Genomic DNA, 23,502 nt, shown 5'->3' with positions numbered 1-23,502 from the left:
TTCTGCTTTTATCCATAGGCAGTTTTTCTCTTCAAGCTTGTTTCGTGATTTCTTTGTATTATTTTTAAGATTCTTTTTTTTAAAGATTTATTTATTGTTATAAATAAGTACACTGTAGCTGCCTTCAGACACACCAGAAGAGGGCAACAGGTCTCCTTATGGATGGTTGTGAGCCACCATGTGGTTGCTGAGATTTGAATTCAGGACCTTTGGAAGAGCAGCCAGTGCTCTTAAACACTGAGCCATCTCTCCAACCCCTTGTTTTAAAATTCTATTCTTTATTTTTAAACCATGTGTCTGTGTCAGTATGTGCACATGAGTGCAATTGCATGTGGAGTCGGGGTTAACCGTGATTGTTAACCTCCTGACAGGGGTGCCTGGAACCTGATGCGGGTCCTCTGAAAGAGCAATTACTCTCTCTCTGAACTGCTGAGCCATCTCTCCAGCTCCTGGCTGGATGATTTTCTATACATCCCAACTCAGGTCTTTATGCTTGTGCTCCAAGAAATTTATCCACAGAGCCATCTCTGCTGCACCTTTTTGTTCTCCTACGTTTCAGTGGACATTTGCAGAACAGCAAAAGTTGAGGTCAATGCTTTTCATGCCTGGCAGTGGAAATGCCTCCTGCTGTGTCAGGTGCTTGGTGCTAATCAGTCAGAGAATCTGGCCAGAAACTGAGCCGGTAGAGTGTGCTATTCTTGAGGTATAGGAAGCAGAGAGCTTGCAGCCGAGAGCTGCCTGCCTGAGGTTTGTCTTCAGAGGCATGCCTGCTCACCTTAACCTCCTCAGGATGGGCACGCAGGGCTTCCAAAGCTTCTTACAGGACACACAGTCAAACAGGACACTGCTATATTCTTTCGTCGTCATCGTTTTATACTCTTTAGAAAACATTCCAGAATAAATTTTAGGTCTTTCAGTTCCAAACGTCATATTCTCCAGAAAGATTTACTTATTTAAAATTACCTGCTTTTGTATTATTTTCCCTTTTTTGATTCCTATGATGCCTTTATATGTTAAGAATACTAACATGTATTCTTACATGAAAATTTCCCCCTGGGCTTTTGTAATTGTTTAGTCTGGTGATAGCATTTTTGGTCTGTTGGTTTCTCTGCTTCGGCCATGAATAAGTTTTTTAATTTTATCAAAGTTAATGCAAATTGGCCAGTATCTTACAGCTTTTTTATCATGTAAAATGTTTATAAAGATTTGTTATCCATTCTAAGGCTACAGAATGTGTGTGTGTATGTGTCTGTGTGCATATACATGTGCATGTGTGTTTCTATATTAGGAAGTGCCCTCTAAAAGGGCAAAACTAAAAAAAAAAGTATGTGGTCATTTACTGAATTGGCTTCCACATGGGGTTGGATAGCCCAACAATGGCTGCCTTAATGCTGGAGAGGTCGAGACCCAGGTTCCTAAACGAATAAGCTCAGTAGGCTTAGGGGAAGCGTGGAACATCTTGTAGCTGCAGGAAGAGTAGCTGATATTGAAGTCACAAGAGAGGCTGAGGAAGGTGGTGTCTGATGCTGGTGATGGACTGCTGCAGGGACAGACACACCTGCCCAGAAAAGAAAGAAAAGGCAGCCTGCATTTCGCTCCCCCTGCATGGCCCCAGCCTCTGTTTTCATCTGAGTCCCTTACAAGTTGCCACGCCCCTCAAGGGGAGGGGCTACCCTCCTGATCGCTGCACCACGTGGCATTCCTACTAGGTCCAGTCTTGGCTCAGTTCAGTGTAGTTGAGCATCAAGACCATAGCCTCACAGTACTCGTGTGCCTCCAAGAACACACAGCCGCCATGTGAAGCTTTTGACGGCACCAGAAGAGGTCACCTTACAGTGAGTGTGAGGGAGGGCGGCTCTTGTGGTAAGTCTTCCTTTCTCTACAAATGTAAAAGCATTGCCCTCACCACTGAATGGCTCGGGCAGGTTCGACATTATTAGACTTTCGATTTTTAATTCAGGTAAGCAAAATAAAGCAAAAGGCTCAAATTAAATTATTAGGTCTACTTTTCATAATAACGGACTGGAATTGGTAATTCAAGTATCTCAACGCTAATTAAAAAGTGCAGTAAATTGGATTCAGTAGTAGCTTGGAATTCACATTTAAATTAATTGGTAATAACGCTGCTCGATGCTCCCCACACAGCAGGGGCTGCTGTACAGATGGGCAGGCCTCCGTCTGGCCTCGGGCTGCCATCCTGATCTGTGAATGGGGGACAGCAGAGAGGCTAGTGCTCTGAGGTAGGAAGACAGCTGCAGCACAGACTTCAGCGCCTGGTGTTTGTTTTACTTTTCTTTGAGAAAGACTTTTTAGGATCATGCAGTGTTCTGGAGAGCGGATCTGGGGAAATGAAAGCGCCTTTGTGGACAACTGGATACATTGTAACTCAGCAACTACTAGACTGACTCTTGAATGATGAAGGACAAGATAGATTTCAGCAGAATTATTCTCGTGTTGTTTCAAGAGGTACTGCTTCAGATGCAGGATATTTGCGGTTTTCAGAGTCTATCTTCCATTACACAGGGCTCAAAAGGAGAACTGGTAACTGACAAGCACAGGCCCAGCCTCCTTCTAGTCCCTAGGCATCTTTCACAGCTACTGACACCTTCTAGTTTATGGGACTGCACAGTGACACAGGAAGTACCTTAAGCCACCAAAGGGTTCCTAGGGTGCAGGAGAATGAAATGATGACGACTTAAGACACTTAAGACACCCAGCTAACTGGTGACTCAATTCACCATCACATTTGCTTTCTAAGGTGCTGCCAAAGGTAACCAAGTGGTTTGTGCACCGGAGAGACTGGAATCTCAGAGAGATCGGCACATTCTTGGGCCTGTTTTCACTCTTTGAGCCACCCTGCTTCTAGGACAGGTTTGTCAATCACTCCTGCTGGGAAAATTCTATGGTGTGAAGAGGAAACAATACCAAGAGGCCTGTCGGACCCAGTTATTTACAATTATATCTTGAATGCAATTTTAGAATAATCAATTTCATCTGAGACAGCCTTTGAATATAAATAAGCTTCAGAATAAAAATGATTTATTTATGTGGCTTATTAGGAAACACAAGCTTTGGTTAACTAAATTGGTGTCTCTGCCTGGTCTCAGTGTAGCCTGGAGCACCCTCCTTCATACAGATGGAGTACTCTCCTTCATACAGATGGCCCTGCCCATAACACAGGTGGACTTGCAGGTAAGCAGAGGAATGAGGTCACTTCAAATTGCACTAAGTACCTCTCAGTTCTCCAAGAAGGAAGTTTGTTCATATGATCTCCTCACCAGGCTGCATGGAGAGTGGCTTGTATAGCGCCCCCTGAGGTTGCATAGGGAATTGTTCATATGGGCCTGGCTGTGTGCAGTAATTTTTCACCCCAGTAATATTCTGCTGCGATTCAATTTTTAAGTGTTTACTCTATAAGCCAATGCTCAGGAGTTATTGGGTTTATTGGGAGAAATTATGAGAGTATTGGTCTGCTATTGTGAGTCCCAGGCTAGGTGGAGGATCATGAGGGTGCCTCCTCTGATCAGGGCTTTGATGCTTTACTGTGCATTACAGGGAGTGGCTCTAAGCCACACAGAGAATGCTGAACGGCTTGTCACCTGCTGCTGTCCTCTGACATGGCACAGGCATCTGGAAATGGGAAGCAGGGAAGACACCAGGTGCTTCTCAACTTTTACAACCGTGCTCCCTGACACACCGGGAGCACCATCCCTGAGACCGCTGAGAGTAACTGGATCTCATACACTTCAATAGCTAATTTCCTAACTGGTTTTTAGCTGTTTATATTTCAGAAGTTAAGCTTATCAATGAACAAACCTTTGAATAAATATACAATATCTATTGATCTTACATTCACGGAACCAAACTGCTTTCTTCATCCTTACAGAAATCTGTTGTCTAGGCACGTACTTACGAACTGAGAGTCCACAGGACATTCAGCCCCTCACAGACATTCATGTACCCACACTGTCCTTGAATAGAAACATGTCCCTGTTAATGCAAATACTGAAGTGATGTGCCAGGTTCTGATGTATAAACAGATGGAGGATCAAGAGTTCAGGGTAACCTGGGCTACTTGAGAGCCTACCTTAACCACCCCAACTCCTTAAAAAATAATCAGAGACACAAATTGCTTGTACTGGCTGGTTTTGTGTGTCAACTTGACACAAGCTGGAGTTACCACAGAGAAAGGAGCCTTCCTTGAGGAAAGGCCTCCATGAGATCCAGCTGTGGGGCATTTTCTCAATTAGTGATCGAGGGGGGAAGGCCCCTTGTGGGTGGTGCCATCTCTGGGCTGGTAGTCCTGGATTCTTTAAGAGAGCAGGCTGAGCAAGCCAGGGGAAGCAAGCTAGTAAGTAACATCCCTCCATGGCCTCTGCATCAGCTCCTGCTTCCTGACCTGCTTGAGTTCCGGTCCTGACTTCCTTTAGTGATAAACAGCAATGCAGAAATGTAAGCTGAATAAATTCTTTCCTCCCCAACTTGGTTCTTGGTTATGATGTTTGTACAGGAATAGAACCACTGGCTAAGACATTGCCCAAGCATATTTCCATAATTATGAAATAACCAACCAAAGGTCTTACTGGCCATCCAATTGGTTATCCAATACCAAATGATCAGCCCTTAAAATACACATACAAATAACACTGTATAGACTGATCAGGTTGTACTTAAGGAACAGTTAATGAGAAAAGAGGACACATTTTCAAAAGAGAGCCAGGGGAAGTGTATGGGAGGGGTTGTAGGGAGAAAGGGGAAGGAGAAAATTATATGATTATATATCCCACTAAGTAAAAAAGAAGTTGTTTTTTAAATCTGGTAATAAATGTGTCCTAAGATATCAACAAGAAGGAAAGAATGAGAAATAGGATGACAATGTCAACGTAGATGCAAACTGAAAATAGCCCACCCACAGCTAAATGGTCATTGGGGAAGAAGAGGAGAGAGGTCAGGAGAGAAAAGGCGTCCTTACGTTTGGTGGTCTCCGAGTGGCCTTTGTATGATGGACTTCAGCAGCGGCTCCGGCCGGAGGGCCACCGTTGGGGATGTTTTGGGGCTGGAGTCTGACTCCCCGCTCTCCTCGTCACCCATGGCTTTTATGTAGCTGCCGCTCCTCATCCTGCGGCAGGGTATCTCCTCCTCTTTGCCACCTGTGGGGTACGCACCCCAATCGTCCTGAGGCACCTGGGAAAGAACAGAGACAGCCCCTGTCAATCGTGCCCTCTGAGGGTGTGTGTCCGATGATTTCTTGAAGACATAGCTCCTTTGGCTGTCCATCATTTTAAGTCACGTACATGTGAAGGCTTTTCCACAGCCTTCCAAATCCAGAAAGGGTCTCAATATGAAGTCACCGATTTTTCCCATTGTGAAAGATAAACATTATGGGAAAAGTTGTGAAGGTACTAGGAATGTAGGAAAATTTCTAACATTTAGATTTCCATTTGGAATCAAAGGTAATTATAAGTGAAGAAGCTGAAAAGAAGAAACAGAAAAGAAAATGATGGTGATACTGACTTTTTTGCTAAATGTCTTCCCATGTCAAATGCTAATAAAGGAGAAGAGAATTAATCGGCAAAGCAGAATCACATCCCATACACAAAACACACACACTGGCAGATGAAAAGAGATACCCTATCATCTTACACACACAGAGCTTCATATCTCTATGCACTGCGCATTCTAAGGAAGACTCAACTCAAAATTTCCCGGTGGTGTCCCTGGCCCGAGGGTAGCCTCGATCACCAGATCATGAAGCTGGTCTGCATCCTGGCCCCTCCAATAAGCTACGTCTCACAGGAGTGAACACAGTGTTCCTCAGAACTGCAGCCCAGCCCCTGATTCAGCACAGCTCCTAAGCAAGGCACTGGCCCAGTCTGTGTGATTCTGCCAACTGCTCCAAAGGGTGACCCTGGCTGGAGAAGAGGGTCTCAGATGCTGCTGGCGGAGGAGAGTGGTAGAACTGTACACTCAAAAAGTTTGCAAAGTGGCATTTTCATTGTAAAACACTTCAATTTTCAGCAATCTTGGGAAATTGGCCTGAGAGGGATCCTGTGTTCCTTTCAGCCTCAACACTACATGGAGCCAAGTTCTCTGCCTTTCTGACAGAGACCCATATGGCTAATGGGATGGCAGGCCCTTTGGCAGCAGGCACCAGTGTTACTTCCTGAATAGCATGGTATGTGCTGTGCCTGTAGATCCGAGGTCTTCCAGGCTGTAGCCAGGAGCTGCTCCACATTCTCCTATTATGGACCTCAGGCTGGCCAGGCAGGTCTTTCTTATGTTTGCCTGGCAAGGTATAACTCACAAGGCCCGGAAGGGAGGGTGTGGCTTCATGGATTCAGCTGCCTCTCCCCCGAGTGAAGCCCACCTACTCTGTGGCAAGGCTTGACACTGTGAGATACAGCTATTGATCAAAGGCTTAACAGATAATATGCTCTACACCTGAGCTGGGGTAGGCGCTGCTTGTAGGTCGAGTGCTTTGGCATTCTAAAGATACAGCTCTAGGCCACACTGTGCAGGTCTGAGGAAGAACATAGGCCATGGTAAGAAATGGTTAAAAAAAAAATTAAAAGATTTATTTACTATATGTAAGTACACTGTAGCTGTCTTTAGACACGCCAGAAGAAGGCATCAGATCTCATTACAGATGGTTTATGGTTGCTGGGATTTGAACTCAGGGCCTCTGGAAGAGCAGTCAGTGCTCTTAACCACTGAGCCATCTCCCCAGCCCTGGCTTGGTAACATTTTAACGACTGTATTAAAGCACAGGCCACACTGATCACACACAATGCTGAGGTTTTAGGAAGACTGACATGGAAGCCAATGACATAGAGGCCTTGTGTTCAGCATGTATAGGTATTGGCCCACCCATGGAAAATCTTGATTTATAGGGAGACACTATGTCCTGACAGCAGATCCGGACAACACTATCCTTCAACATGAGAGAAATGTCACAGTATCTGTGTTGAATGAATGAACTCTTGGGGTATCTAGCAACTCTTATCTGGGTGATTGCTTACCAAACCTCTTTAGTAGCTGCACAATGGAAATCCAGGCAGAGGAACACCGCCTCTGTGGCTCTTACCACATGACCAGGATGGTCACACTGTGACCAGTGTTTGGGTTTCTACACAAAGGTGTGCCAGCCCATTCATGTTCTGTGTAAACCTTTAGAGTCAGTCACAGGGACAAAGGGAGTCGGGATGGTAGTTTGTCCTTGGGAACGGCTGCACATGGGCTCTATTGGAATTTCTGCTGTAATAAGATGGTTACAAAGGAGGCACAGCCTGTTTTCTAGGCCGTCCCTAAATGCCACAGATGCAGTAAGCAATGAAGAATCGGATTTAATGTATAGTTCTGTAGGTTTAGAAGTCCTAAAGCATGGGGTTGGCATCTGCCCAGCTTCTGGTGAGGACCTTTTGTGGGCAAGTAAGCCTTTCTTTCTCCGCTTCTGGACCACAAACCAAATTAAGCACATAATGTCACCAGGGCCACGACCAGGGCAACCCACTGCCCCAAAGGGCTGCCTCTGAATCTATGAGCATGTAAGTACTTTCCAGCACACAGGAGGGGGGGAACACAGGATGTGGGCAGACTTGCTTTAGCATAGGAACTCAGTGGTAAGGTGCATGGTAGGTGTCAACAAAGAGAAAGTGGGACAGAGAGTTTCCAATGCCTTTCTCATCTATTTACACCTTCTAAGCCTTTCTAAGTTGTTATATTAGTTTAGCCAGAACCCTGAACTGTCTATGGAGGCAGCACACCCTGAAGGTGATGGATTACAGTGTGCTTAGGCTGAAAGGTTAGGGCGAGTCAGGGTCCCAGGGAAAGCTGGGGACCGGTGGCCAGTGCAGGCTCCAGGGGCCACTTAGTCTGAATCTGGTGCAGGCAGAATAAACAGCATTAAAAGGGACAGGTGGCCAGCCCCCGGGCTGGGCCAGAGAAGCATGCATTCTTCATCTCTCAGTGAGCATCCCAGGTGACAGTCACAGGGCAGAGGGCAGAGGGGGACGAGGTTAGCGGCCCCCAAAGGAGAGGCTCCCACTGTTGCCCTTATGGAGAGGTTTTGGTTTTTTTTTTTAAAGCCAAAAACATGTTTCCATAAAGAACGAGGTAAAGATTGTTTTTCCCCCCCAGCAGCCTACAAATTAACTAACAAATGAGACCAGCTTGTATGTTTCTGTTTCCGATTTAAGAAGCCAATTTCACAGCCTTTGACAGAAAAAAAAAATTCAATACAGAAGGAGGGTAAAGCAGCCGATTCCCTGAACATATGCCCAGGCTAGGAAAAGCCACCAAGTCTCAGTAAATAAACCTTCCCCTTATGGTAAAAAAAAAAAAAAAAAAAAAAAAAAAAAAAAAATCAAACCGGCGGGCGGCAGAACGCAGAGGAGTGGCCAAGTGCTCACCTGGCAGGCGCAAGCGGCAGCTTCACAGCCTCAGGGAAACAGGCTAGAGGCTTCCAGCCACTGCAGAGCCAACCCCTGCCTCCGCCATGCCAAGGCAATCAGCTACCCCAGTCGCCAGCATGCAGCGGTGAACGGCATTTATAATTTCTGTAAAAGGGGAATTCTCCTGAGACTGACATGTGCGTGCGCCGAGGCGCCTCACTTTAAGCTTGGCTTGACACTAAAAACCGAAAAGGATTTTATCATGACATCCTTTTTAGGTGAACTAAAGGGACGTGCCATCTAAAGCTGGGTTCTCTCAGGAAACATTTTCCTCATTCCGTCAGCAACGTGTAGTGTGTGTGTGTGTGTGTGTGTGTGTGTGTGTGTGCGCTTTAAACAAGTATCAAGTACTCGAGTCACGGGGGAGTGTGACAGCTGGTCCCTGCATGCTGTGAACAGAGAGCAGAGGAATGACAAGGGATCTAAGGAGAACATCCCATGGAGTTACCAGTCTTTCCACAGACCCATCTGGGGAAATTCAATTCACACAGGGAGTTCTTTCACACACCCAGGGGTCCAAAGATGCTTGTTTTAAGGGAGCCGTGTGCCACTCCGCCAAGAAATGACTGCCTACATCCTGCTCAAATCCGAGACAGTTTTCCTTGAGCCTTGCTATGCTGTGTATGAAAATCAGGGTTATTTGTTCTAGTTGGCGATTTTAATGAGCACCAATGGATTTTTTTTTTCTAGAATATAACTACCATGTAAATCAAGGGGAGCAAGACCTTTGCTCAGCTGGCAGTTTACCAGGAATTGTTTACCATTTCCAAATCCCCCGCGGCTGGCAGAGCCTTGCTGGAGTCTGAGTCCTTATTACAACACGCCCATGTGGGTCTAATTTGTAGCTCTCCAATTACTGCCACCCTTCACTCAGAAACAAACACCAGAACACTTTATTCTGTGCACATTTGCTATGCCCCAATGTTTTTTTTTTATTAAAATACTTTTAGTTAAAAGTAACTTTTCTCTTTTTTTTCCCTTTTACATTAGAGATCAGGCTGTGTATACATACTTACACAGCCTCCCTCCATGCCCTAGATGCCCCACCACTTAATAATGTGTATTTAAATAGGTCATATGAGTTTCATTTTAGAATACTCAGAAAGATATTGAAAGTGTTTGTATAAAAGGACACACAGTCTGGCGAGTTTATGAAGAATTATAAGAGAAGAGTTTGTTCTCAACCTTCCTAATGCTGCAACCCTTTAACACAGTTCCTCATGTTGGGGTACACCCCAATCACAAAATCATTTTTATTGCTACTTCGTAACTATAATTTTTGCTATGGTTATGAATTTTAACGTGAATATTTGTGTTTTCTGATGATCTTACATGACCCCTAAAAAAAAATCCTTTGACTCTCCCCATAGGGGTCAGGACCCTCAGGTTGAGAACCCCTGACAGAGAAGGCGAGTAAGGGTATGGTTAGTCTTAACTGTTCACTCGACACAATCTAGAATCACCTGGAAGGGCAGTCTCAATTGAACAATTGTTTTTAATGAGGCTGTTCTGTTGGCATGCCTATGAGGAGTTGTTACTGGATGTAGAAAGGCCCAGCCCGCTGTGGGCAGCACCATTCCCTAGGCAGTTAGTTCTAGGCTGTATAAGAAGGCTAGCTAAGCATGAGGCAGAGAATAGGCATGCTAACCGCATTCCTCTTGCACTTCCTTGGCTGTGAGTGAGCTCCTGGGTGGGTAATAAGCCACGGAACAGCAAGCAGCCCTGCCTTTAGGTTCCTGTCTTGAGTTCTCTCCCTGACTTCCCTCGGTGATGGGCTGTGACCTGGAAATGTAAGCTGAAACAAATCCTTTCCTCACCTACATCACTTTCGGTCAGATTGTGTTTTATCACAGCGACATAAAGGAACAGGATGCCTGGATGTACCTCGAGGGCAAGGAACACAGGGAATATGCAGCAAGGACTCTGTGCAAAGGAACCTGAGGAGCATGCAGCAAGAGCTCTGTGCAGAGCTTCTGGCTGTGAAAAGACTGCCAAGGCCCAGGTCCTCCTGGCCAAGCCACAACCAGTAGCAATCTGGTTTGTGATGGCAAGCTTTGGCTGACACCATGTTTTCTATAAGAGAGGTGAGAACTAGAAGAGGTTTTGGATATAGATTGCAGAATGCAGGAATTCTAGGGCTAGGAAGAGAGGCCTCTGGGACCTACTGACACTAAGAAACTATGTATAAAAAGATTAGCTATGAAGGCCAGCCTCAGACCCATGCCTGTGTTTCTACACCATGTTGTGAGCACCCAACTCTTATCTCCATGGAAACACTGGAGCCTAAGGCAGGATTTATCCCTCAGATCTGGATATCAGTTTCCTGCTCCAAAGTCATTTTGAGTCATTAGCTCTTGGGTAAATGGTTGATCCTTTCCCATGGAGCTGTCTGTCTCTGTTTGTATGTGTCTGTCTTTCTGTCTCTGTATGTGCCTGTCTCTCTGTCTCTCTCTCTCTGTTTCTCTGTGTTTCTCTGTCTCTGCCTCTCTGTATGTGTCTGTCTTTCTGTCTCTGTCTCGTCTCTCTGTTTGTATCTGTCTGTCTCTCTGTCTGACTCTGTCTTTATTTTCTTCTCCTGTCTGTCTCTCTTTTGATGCTTTTTTGGAGAGTCATTCTCTGGGCATTGTCACACATGAAACCAGGCCCACTGGAGTCCATGTGGGTTGAAAGTATTCTTGAGAGGGTAACTTGCAGCTCCACATCTGCCAACGCTGAGAGGGTTTGAGTGCTCATTGTCAGTCAGCTGACTCAGTGTTGGGGGACTCAAAGCGGCTTCTGTGGTAGCTGCTGTCAGGAAGACAAGGGATAAGAGCCTGGTGGGAAAAGCATAGCTAAACAATCTCTGTGACAAGAGGTCAGAGGTCACAGGAGACACTGCTGAGGTCTTACATCTGTCCTATTGGGGATAGTGGGCCTTATGTAGCCTGTGTCAGATACCCAGGTGGCTCTCTGGAGAACAGGGAGGAAGACTGTTGACATGGGTTCTACATCTCTGAGTCAAGAGTGAGCGGGAAGTGGTTCTCACATCCATTTACTTATCAGGAAATGCCGGGGGCTCCATGGAGAATGTTCAGGAAGAATCTTTGATATGAGCCACATATCTCTGAGTCGAGGTTAAATGGTGGCGCTCATGTCCTAGACTTTTCTTACTAGGCCGTGTGGGGACACTTGGCTCAAGTTTAGCCACCGCTTTGGGGCCTCATTGCTTCCTTTGCACGTTTCCTGACTTCCTCTCTAGGGATGCCTCTATTAGGTCAGTCAGTCCTTTCTGTTTTCTGTATTCTGGATGCTTTGATTTTGTGGTCTTGATAGCCATAGAAACACAGTCTTTCTCAGGGCCTGTCAGGTCATGTGGGCAGCAAGGAACTTTCAAGCCCACCTTTCACAGTGAGTTCACAGGCTGGGGTTTTCATCCCGATCTCTCCTGTGAGCCCTACGCTGAGGCCACTGCCCTTCTGCTGCAGATACCTAGGAACAGCACTTAGTGTTCAAGCTGAACTGTCCTATCCTCTCTTGATCACCTGTTTTGCCGCTCCTTGCATGGAGACCATAAGGCTTATGTGGGCATTCTCTCCCACCGCCCCTGCCCGGCCCTCGTGGTACCTGGTGGCTCTCTGTGATGGGCCCATCCTGGGATTTGTGATAAAGAAGCTATCCTTATAGCTTAATGTCACATTTAGTGATGCTTATTAAGAATAAAACAAGAGAGGGGATGAAAGTGAATTCTAAGATGATGAGGGGCATGTTATAATTGGTAAGTCAGAAACACAAAGGCACACTATAAAACCTCACAAGCTGTGTTGGCGACAAACTTGAGAAGCTTGTGAGGACATGGATCCATTTCTCAATACATAGGATCTACCAACACTGAGACATAAGGACACAGGAAACTTTAGTAACTAAAAAACAAGAAAGAAGACCAAGCCAGCTGTAAAACATCCCCACACAAAGCAAAGCAAAGCAAAACAAAACAAACAAAAGAATAAGAAAAAATAAAAAACAATCTGGGACAAGATAGATTCAGTGCTGAATTTTACCAAACTTGTAAATAACAAGCATAGATTCTTCTCAAAGTAATCTTCAAAGGCAAAGAGAGGACACTTCACCCATTCTGTGAAGCCAAAGGAGACGGGGCATAACCAACCAGCAAAGGTTAACATCCTCGATGAAAACAGAAACATTCTCAACATAACAGCAAACCAGAACCAAGAGCATCTCAAGAGCTCACGTAGTACAGTCAAGAGGCATTTATTCTTAAGAATACAAGGGCGGCGTACCATGTTCAAACCAATAATCCACTACGTAAACAGAAGGCAGGGGGGAACCATGTGACTGACTATCCCAAAAGGCACGACTTCATGATAAACAGCAACCAGTTGAGTACAGAAAGAACACACGTGAACACACTAAAGACTGTATGTGACAGAGCTATAGCTGACATCACATGGAGCGGGGCAGAGGAAATGTTGAAGGTGTTTCCTTAATGTGTACAATAAAAAAAGGGTATGTATGTATGTCTATAGTTCGTATTGGTATAGTGCATAGTACTGGAGGTCTTAGAACAATAATATCAGAGGAGAAACGAAAGGTGTTTAACTTGGAAAAGTAAAGTTATCCCTCTTTCTCCATGTGAAAAAACTCTCAAGACTCCACCAAAAGCCTGATATTAGACAGACAGATGTTAGAACTGGTAAGTGAATTCAATAAAGTTGCAGGATATGAAACCAATGTGCAAAAAAAAAAAATCCGAAACAGTGCTAGAAACCAATATAAACTTGCTAATAATGAAGCCAAGACAGTGTTCTCATTCACAGTACCTACATGGAAGCAATGCATCTAGGAATAAATTTAATGAAGGAAGTGAGTATCTTCCACAATGAAAATTGAAAAGAGCCATTGAAGGAATCTAAACAACCCCCTTCTCTCCCCTCCCTGCCAACATATATACATATACACAAATGAAAAGACCTGTTATGCTAATGGGTCAGAACAATTAATATTTTTAAAGCATATAGATAACTTCAAAATAAACAACATAAAGCAATTTAGTAGATTTAATGCAACCACCCACAAAATATCCATGTATTCTTCATTTAAATAGAAAGAAAAAGAGTCCTAAGTTACAAGTTACTGGATAGTAAATGCAGTCTTGTGCAAAATGAGCATTGATACACACACACACACACACACACACACACACACACACACACACCAGAAGAGCAGTGAAGAAAACAGCATGGTAATCTCATAAACCAACACACAAACCAATGGAATGGAATGAGAAAATGAGAAATCCAGACTTGGAGCCTCCTGCTTTTTGACGAATGTGCAAATAGCATATAGCAGAGAAATGACAGAGAAACAATCAGTGGCACACAGAAAACTGGATAGCCCTGGTGCAGAAGAATGAAGTTAGACCCCTTTCACCCTGTATAAAATAAACTCAAACCAGATCAAAGACCTAAATGCAATATCTGAAACTTCCAGCCTAGAAGCAAACACAGGGATACTTCAGGTGTCAGCATGAGAGATGGTTTTTATATGACTCACAGAACACCGGAAATCAGAGCAATAACAGCAAATGAGATTATATGAAGCTAAGAAGTTTCCAAACAGCAAAGGAAGCAATCAGTGGAGTGAGAAAGCCACCCACCCAGTATCTGTGTGCTCTCCATCCAGGATGGCTAATACTGTTGTTCAACTTGATGACATCTGGAATCAACTAGGAGACATGCCTTTGGGCAGGCCCATGAGGGCAATCTTGGGGTTGACTGGGCAGAGAAGACAGTCTCTCAGAGTGGCCAGCGCCTTCTCATGCTGACCCAGAGTAAGGGCAAAGCAGTGCTGCTTGCGTGACCACCTTCGCCTCTGAGTGCTTCTGCTCTGCCATCTGTTCCTGTCACTACCATTGTAGGGCTCTAGTTTACATCAGACTTCAGCTCTCTCAGCCTTCCAAACATTTCCTTAGCGATCCTGAAAGACTCTCATCGTCAGATGAGAAGAGCGGAGGCATCTGTCTGCATGAACCCATCAGCTCCTGGGTTCTCAGCTTCTCGAGTTGTCATCTCAATAGGTGGCGATTGTTGGACTGCCCAGCCCCCATCACAGAAGCCAGTCTAGTGGCTCCCTGTCTCCCAATAAGAGAATAATTGCCTGCTTTCCTTCCTTCCTTCCTTCCGTCCTATTTAAGATGGAGAAATTAACAGAGTAGTTCCTATAGAGGATGGATAATCACCAAGTCAATGAAAAAACAAACAAACAAAAACAAACAACATCAGCTACCTACCAAGGAAATGCAGATCCAAACAAAGGTGAGATGCCACCCTACACTCCCTGACTTTTACCAAAGACGGAACGCCCACAAATTCTGCCTAGAGAACCCAAGGCAATGGCCCTTGCTCACAGTCAACAGGACGTAAACCAGCACTGCCATTACCAAGACAGTATTGGAACCTAGATCTACTTGTGAAGTGATCACACTACTGCCATACATCCAAAGAGAACAAAATCACCTGTTAAAGGGATACCTATAAAACCATGTCTGCCGCAGCCTAGTTCCAACAGTGTGCAGTCAATAGAGGTGACCATTAACTTAGGGGTGAATAAAATACAATGTATTAATATATGTAATATACACTTACACATGTACATAAATATACAAAGTGGGACACCATTGAGCCATAGAAGGGGAGATCTTGTCATCTGCAACAACCTGAGTGGCGTGAAGGATATACGGTAAATAAAACCACCTGAGTGGCGATGGAGGATATACGGTAAATAAAACAACCTGAGTGGCGATGGAGGATATACGGTAAATAAAACAAGACAGAGGCACACCGTGTATCTCACTCATTTGATGGAGACAGAGAACTGATGTCTAAGACAGAGAAAGTCCAGCAGTGGTGAGTGAAGCCTGGGAAGGGTGACATGGAGGTAGACAAGGGAGGATGGGCAACAGGTACCAACCCCAGTGGAGAGCGGAGCAAGGCTGACGCTCTGCAGAGCACAGTGAGTGCCCATAGCACAGTCAGCCTCTCATCCATCCAAAGAGTCAGACAAGAGGGGCCTGAAGGCTACGAACAGGAGGTGACCCAGGCGTGGAGCTGCTTGTCACCTTGGATTGACCCCTGTCTATTTATATGTGTTGAAGTGTCATAGTCTTTCCCGCAAACGTAAAGCAATTGTCTGCCAGTTACAAAGAATAAAAGAAGAGAGGAGAAAGGTTGTATGGCAGAGGTTCTGTAAAGGCAACGGGCTGTAAAGGCGACCTGACTGCGTGGGGCTTCTGTTGTGATGCTCGAGCTGGCTCATGGTCACACTGGTCACTTCTGGGATTTGTGAAAGCCACTGACCAGGGCTGGGAGGTTCTTGATACTCTAGACTGCTGGTTGTATGCAGCACACATGCATGGAAATGTGAACTTTCATGTATACATAGATGCTGCTAGGTTGGGCAAATGTGATGGCAAAAAGAGATTCTGAGGTTGTAGGTTTTTATAAGTGGAGACAAGCTGCCAACCGTGAATTCATGCTTGACCTTGAAGGGGAGAAGCCACGTGGTCAGTCGAGAAGGGCTTATGCCTTTTCCCATGGATAGATGGGGAAGAAGCAGCAGGCTGGGAAGACCTCAGAGGGACAGGCCTTGATTCAGAATCAACATACTAGGCTTTGCTCAGAAGGAAGAGTTCCTTATTCCTTTCCATCTGATCTCTCTCAACCTTTCAAAACTTAGAAGTCTTGTTTGTAAAAAAAATAAAAATAAATAAAAATAAAAATAAAAAAAACCAAAAGCCAAAAAACCAAAAACCAACCAACCAACTAACCAACCAAACACCTCCAAAAACTCCAAGTGCTCCCAGCTACACAAGCAGGGAAGTAAACCCTGGGGACTTATCTTTACTTGATAGGGGGCCAAAAGAGTGAGGGTCCCTGTGGTTCCACTGTGATCTGACTGTGGTCCTCCACTGTATCTAGAGAGACAGCCAAGACACAACTCAGAGAGGATATGAGGGCAAAAGAGACAGGTGATGGGGCATGGTGGTGGCAGGGATTTGGTGCTCACAGGGGTTGAGGGAAGAGAATATTTTCCATGGGGCAGAACAAATGTGACCTCCTTGGCTGGTACTGGGTACCCTCCAAGGCCAGTGACTCCTCCTTAGCACACAGGGAACCGCTTAGCCCCTAATCAGGATACAGTGAATCACTGGTCCACACTCCTTCCCCATTATTCCAAGTTTGTCCTTAAGACGGTTTGTCTGCTGAGGCAGAAAATAAAAGAACAAAAGCCCTTCTCTCAGAGAAGAACATGGGCCAGAATTCCCCTTCAGTTCTGTTTACTGGGTTTTGACCTACTTAAAAACACGAAATCTTCCTAGAATGTTAACTACGGATTCCGTGCAATCCAAAGGTGAATATGGGATGTTGTCCTCTCGCTCAACGTCAAATCTCTAGTTTGGGGTAGAAAAAAATAATTGCTGCCCCCGGGCACTGACTTCTTGATCTTTCAGACAACATCCTTACAAAGCACCACAGGCACACGCCTTTAGTTTTTAATTCCCAATGCTAGTTGGGAAATGGTGTCTGCACGTGTGAGGCCCACAGCCAGGACCTTTCCACCAGAAGGTTTAGCACGTTTAGTGTGAGATCAGGACATCTTTTAATGTAACCGGACATCAATTCAGCTGGGTCTGGGGACAAACACAGCCTGAGGAGGTGTGTGTATTTCATAAATCTTCCCACAAGTGGCAGTGAGACAGCTAGAGGACGAGAAGGAAGGAGGAGGAAGGACTCTGTTCAGAGGTGAAATCAGACAGAGAATAGCCTGTAGGGGAAAGCTCTTTGGGGGATAAGCTATCTCTTTGAGCGGGGAGGGTCCTTGTGAAAGCAATAACGTCCTTCCAGGGTCCCCAAACCTCCCACCCTACAGGTTTCATGTTTGGAGCATGCTGTCTATGTGAAGAGTGGGTGGGAAGCTAGGGCTGTGTCCTCTGCAGCTGCCGTGCTTAGCAAAGCCCAGCCCTGACCACCATTAGTCACAGAAGGCTAATAGAGGTTGACAAAAGACCTAAGGCTGTTGGGGCTTGTAGGTGGGTTCTGTGGCTGTCCTCCTGTCTTCCTCAGCTGTGTCTTGCTACAGTTTTCTGAAACACCAGAGGAACTTTACGTCAATGCTGCATTCTATGGGGTCTCATGGCTCCAGTGAAGCCTCACAGCACTGCACCAGACTCTTTGGTCTCTGCCTGCTGCTGTGAAGAGACAAGAAGTGCTGACGTTTGCAAGGTCCATCTTGGTTAAGAGAATGGCTGGACCTGCCCCTGACTGTTTGACTGACTCTCTGCTTGGGGTCGGGGTGACCTGGCTTTTACCACTGAGGCTTGTCCTTGGTGATCAATACATTGTGGGAGAGAAATCCAAAAGTTGGTGGCAAGCTCTCGGCCAGCGGTGCATCTAGAATGGCATCCAGACTGCAGGGTCTGGCAGGACAAAGTTCCAAAACCGATGAATTTAAAAAGAAATGCAAGGGTGAAGAAGAGACAGAGAGGCAGAGGCCAGTGTGTGGTTACAAGGTGCAGACAATGGGTCTGACACAGGGCAGGCTCCCTCCTGTGACTCCCTCTGGAGAGAAGCCATGAGTCCTCAGTAAGACCTGAAGATTGACTTGGTGTCTGGTGGCACGGCAGGATTCTTGCCTTTCAGTGCCTGGCCATACATCATGGATGCTTTACCTAAGCAGACGCCTATATCTTTCAGTGTGCATCCTTTAATTTTAATGAGTGCATACATGACTGTGAGTGCTTTCATGCGTGTTTACCTGCACATGTGTGCACATGCATGAGGAGGCCATATTTGATGTCGGGCACCTTCCTCAGTTACCCTCCACATTATCAAGAAGGGTTCACCTGCTGAAGTCCGAACTTGCCCTTTTGACCAGTCTGGCCAGCCTAGTGACTTTGGGGATCCCTGGTCTCTGTCTTCTGAAGTCTGAGATTACAGATGGTCAACAATGCCCACCTAGTAATTACATGGGCTCTGGGGATCTGAACTCTGGTCCTCATATTTCTGTGGTAAGTACTTTGCCCACTGAGCACATCTTCGTAGCCCTGTAGCATGGACTTTTCAGAGATGGATTATGTAACCATTACAGCTGCAATGATATGGTACACAGGCCCCCTTCCTCTGGTAGGGAAGGGGCAAGGTGTAGACAGAGTAAAAGCACCTGAAAGTCATGGCTTTTTAAAGTGGGCATCAGGTAAAAGGTGAGGTTACACTCCACCTTTGGAGACTATTGCTATTTTCCATAAACCATAGCACTGAGAACGGGGTGACTAGAGGGCAGAGATGAGACTATGCAAATCAGGTTGCTTGCCTCTGGGCCAGTACTGAGTATGTGCAGAACAGAGATGGTAGCCTCTGGAATGGTACTGAGCATGTGCAAAGTGGGGACGGGAGACTCTGGGCTGGTACTGAGCATGTGCAACGCGGGGTTGGTAGCCTCTGGGCTGGTACTGAGCATGTGCAACGCGGGGTTGGTAGCCTCTGGGCCGTGGGCTGGGGCGGAGCAGATGAGGGTGAAGTCCAGAGCAGAGAGCTCAGGACTGGAGTGAGGTGGACACAGCGTGAAGTTCCCATTACAGCACTGCTCTGTGTTCAGAGAACACTGCACCGGAAATTTCCTAGGCACAAAGGAAAAAAAGACAAGTCTTTTGCTACTATTAATGTGACAGAACCAGAGCGAGCCCCAATTTTACTCACGGTGTTCCATTAGATAAGCAGAGAGAACGTTTTACGTTTGGATATCATTAAGGTTTGCCAACTACAAGCAAAATTTAAGCCTTTTCTACCGCTGTAAAAATAATACTTTATCTAACTACCAATTTGTCTCTTTGAATAAATCTGTCTATACAAGCAATTTGGTGAGCGTTTCCTTTCAAAACAGAACCAGTGAGCCTTGGACGATATGCCAGGAAGAATTGGCGCTGCTGGAAGCCTCTGCCACCTGACTCCCAGAAAGATTCACAGTTGTTCATCTGTTTCGTTAATTGGCCACTTGGTGACTCAGCCAGGGTTTAGAGCCATTACTCAGTATCTAAGAGAGCATCTCTCAGTCAGTGCACGGCCAGGCCAAGCTCCGGTTCTTACAGGACAGAGATTTGGGATTTGTGAATTAGATACATGCCACACACCCTTAAGGAAACCTGAAGTGTTTAGGTTGTGCTATAGGTGCCACTGGCTGTGGTAGCTGCAGAGGCTTCCTCAGGAGTGGCCGTGTCTTCTGATGCCCAGGCCTCTGCTGTCATTCTTGGTAAGAGAGTCATCAGGAGTCAGAGAGGGGAATTATATAAAATGCAGAACAGCACAGTGCCCTGGATCCTGTTAGCAATGTCTGTAATATGTTTTTGCCTTGGTGAATCCATCTTATCCACATCCCGGAGAACAGAGACCCTTACCACAGACAAAACTCCTGTCATCTCCCTGTGCCACACAGCTTAAGGATGCTGTGGTCACATGAGAGAAAAGTGATCTCACGTGAATGGCAGGTCACAGACACAAGCATCTATGTGTTCAGGGTACTTGTGTTGCTGTGCTATGCCCCTGGCACCGAGGGATGGGTGGTCACATTGGAGCGGTGTTTCAAAGGACAGTGCAAAGGGAGCCATGACCATTTGCAATCAGTCATATTTTGTCTCTGTTCACAGAAGCCAATATAGGGCGTGAACCTGATGTGCACTAGTGAGTGACTAGCTAAGGGAAGGGATACACACACAGTATGAGATGCTGCACACACAGTATGAGATGCTGCACACGCAGCATGAGATGCTGCACACGCAGCATGAGATGCTGCACACGCAGCATGAGATGCTGCACACGCAGCATGAGATGCTGCACACGCAGCATGAGATGCTGCACACGCAGCATGAGATGCTGCACACGCAGCATGAGATGCTGTACATATAGCATGAGACGCTGTACATATAGCATGAGATGCTGTACATATAGCATGAGATGCTGTACGTATAGCATGAGATGCTGCACACATTGCATGAGATGCTGTACACAAAGCATGAGGCACTGTACATATAGCATGAGATGCTGTGCACATAGCATGAGATGCTGCACACATTGCATGAGATGCTGTATACACAGCATGAGATGCTGCATACACAGCATGAGCTGCTGTACACACAGCATGAGACACAGTACTTATAGCATGAGATGCTGTGCACATAGCATGAGATGCTGCACACACAGCATGAGATGCTGCACACACAGCATGAGATGCTGTACACACAGCATGAGATGCTGTACATATAGCATGAGACACTGTACATATAGCATGAGATGCTGTACATATAGCATGAGATACTGTACACACAGCATGAGATGCTGCACACATTGCATGAGATGCTACACACACAGCATGAGATGCTGTACATATAGCATGAGACGCTGTACATATAGCATGAGATGCTGTACATATAGCATGAGATACTGTACACACAGCATGAGATGCTGCACACACAGCATGAGATGCTGCACATACAGCATGAGATGCTGTACACAAAGCATGAGACACTGTACATATAGCATGAGATGCTGTGCACATAGCAGGAGATGCTGCACACATTGCATGAGATGCTGTATACACAGCACGAGATGCTGCATACACAGCACGAGCTGCTGCACACACAGCACGAGATGCTGCACACACAGCACGAGATGCTGCACACACAGCACGAGATGCTGCACACACAGCACGAGATGCTGCACACACAGCACGAGATGCTGCACACACAGCACGAGATGCTGCACACACAGCACGAGATGCTGCACACACAGCACGAGATGCTGTACATATAGCATGAGACACTGTACATATAGCATGAGATGCTGTACATATAGCATGAGATGCTGTACATATAGCATGAGATGCTGTACGTATAGCATGAGATGCTGCACACATTGCATGAGATGCTGTACACAAAGCATGAGGAACTGTACATATAGCATGAGATGCTGTGCACATAGCACAGGATGCTGTTCAAGTTGAGAAACGGGGTGGAGGGGACTCCCTGGCACTTACAATAGGGACAAACCTGGAGCACATTACGCTCAGTGAAACAAACTGGACTCAGAAAGACAAACCCTGAACAGTTTCCTTCACACGGAAGCTCGAGACCTGGGGTTCCCAGAAGCAGAGCAGAGGCCAGGGGTGGGGGAGGGGTGTTAGGAGGATGCTTGAATTCAGTTATCCAGGAAGAGTTTATCTGAGAGATCTATTACATAGCAGGATGGCTACAGGTGGTCTTGGGTTGTATATATAGGAATTGCAGAAGAATCAACAGAATTATGGGAGTGAATGTGACCAAGCTATTATTTACACCTAAGAAAATGAGACCCACTTCTATGTATAATGTATAATGTTATGCTAATAATAAAAACTTAAAAATTATGGTAGGTTTAGTCAGGCATGGTGGAACACACTTATAATCCCATCCAGGCCGAGGCAGGAGGATTGCTGTAAGTTCAAGGCCAGCCTGGTTTACACACTAAGTTCAAGGCCAGGTTTTATCACAATTGTGAGATTTTTGTCTCTAAAAGCAACCAAAAATTTTAGCGGGATAATTGCTGGTTACAAGAATTTCTAATGCCAAATAAGTAGAATAAAGGAAAAAAAAAAGCTGTAAAGTCCCCATACAAGTGACCAAAGTTGAGGATTATTATGCTCGGAGCATATACACCAAACGACTGCACTTCAAAAATAAAGACATAACGATATTCTATCTCAGTCATTAAATTCTCAAGACTTGGAGAGTTCTAGCTACAACACAGGTGTATGGGGCAAGCATCTTGACCTGTTTTGGAATCCTAAAAGGTACATGTGCCTTTAAATTCCACTTTGTATGCTGTGCATGTATGCAGTCCCTCAGTCAGTTTCAAAGGACGGCAACGGGTACAAGGACACAGTCATCTGAGCCTTACCTGGAGGTAGTGACATGGCCGCAGCGAAGGCTTGATCTCCGGGTGGACAAGGGGCTTGTCCAGGTTCAGGGAGCTCTTGCGGTAGGCCTCCTTAGCCTGGCTCACTGTGAGCGTGGACCAGGAGCTACGCTTCATGTACCTGGTGTCTGGCGTGAGGGCCAAGCCTTCGCAGGCTGAGCACTTAACATCGCTGTTGCTTTTGGAAGTCTTTAGTGAGAGGTCCCCAAATGGGCTCTGCAGTGCTTCAGGGTAGCAGTGGGGGATGTGGTCCATGTGGTGGCGATGGGCCACGCTGGGTGTCCGGTACGTGCTGTCACTGTCCAGGTTGTCGTCAGAACTCCACCAGCTGCTCATACCAGACTTGTGCTTGGTCTCCGGCTTCCGCTCCTTGCTCTTACTCCGTTTGCCATGTTTGGGGAGGTGGCTCTGGTGGTGGTCATCTACCCGACTGTCGCTCTTGGTCCCATTGATGTTGCTCTTGGACGATCCTTCCAAAGAATGAGACTTGGTAAAAAGTTTCTGGACCGAGTGGACCAGATGCCGGATTCTGCCTGGACTCTCATTCCGCTGCTCGGTGGCGGCCGAGGCCCTCTGGTACTGCAGCGTGTGGAAACCATCCCGGTGCAGGGGCAACTGTTTCTCAAACTGGTCTAAGAGGTTGGCGGGGATGCGATTTACCTTGGTACTCGTGTGGGACATGGCGCAATCATCCCTCGTGTCGTAGTGTGAACTGTAGTGCATTCTGGGGAAGGTGCTACTGGACACGTGGTCACCCAGCATCACAGGCATCATCATGCACTCTGAGTGCACGGAGCTCCTGGGCGAGCAACGGTGGTGGTCCATCGGGCAGCTCTCAGCTGGGCTGAGGAGATAAGGCTGCCGCACGTCCGGCCCATGGTGCATGTGATCATGGGGGTGCTCGCAGTCGTCAGGGGGTGACAGGCCGCAGGTGTGACCCGCACAGAGCTGAGGCTGGTTCCGGCTTCCGGTTAACCCTTTCATGTTCCTGGGTGCGGGCGAGTACCTCTCTTCATTGAAGTGTTGCGTTGGAGACCATGAGTACTGTTGGTCTG

At 46.2% G+C, this 23,502-nt stretch overlaps 1 protein-coding gene across 1 annotated transcript in view; it reads right to left on the bottom strand.

Moving 5' to 3' along the window:
• The window catches only part of Dlgap2 (DLG associated protein 2), a 139,508-nt gene that overhangs the window by 81,305 nt on the left and 34,701 nt on the right, over positions 1–23,502 (bottom strand). The window contains exons 3-4 of the mRNA XM_052162854.1: positions 22,430–23,499; positions 4,973–5,184 (exon numbers count right to left, since the gene is read on the bottom strand). Of these exons, the coding sequence (XP_052018814.1) occupies positions 4,973–5,184; positions 22,430–23,499 (1,282 nt within the window). The remainder of the gene's footprint in view (positions 1–4,972; positions 5,185–22,429; positions 23,500–23,502) is intronic.

This window comes from Apodemus sylvaticus, chromosome 18 (genome assembly GCF_947179515.1).
Source record: "Apodemus sylvaticus chromosome 18, mApoSyl1.1, whole genome shotgun sequence".
Classification (NCBI taxonomy): domain Eukaryota; kingdom Metazoa; phylum Chordata; class Mammalia; order Rodentia; family Muridae; genus Apodemus; species Apodemus sylvaticus.
The sequence above is the reverse complement of the archived record's forward strand: the minus strand, read 5'-3'. Positions and strand labels throughout refer to the sequence as shown.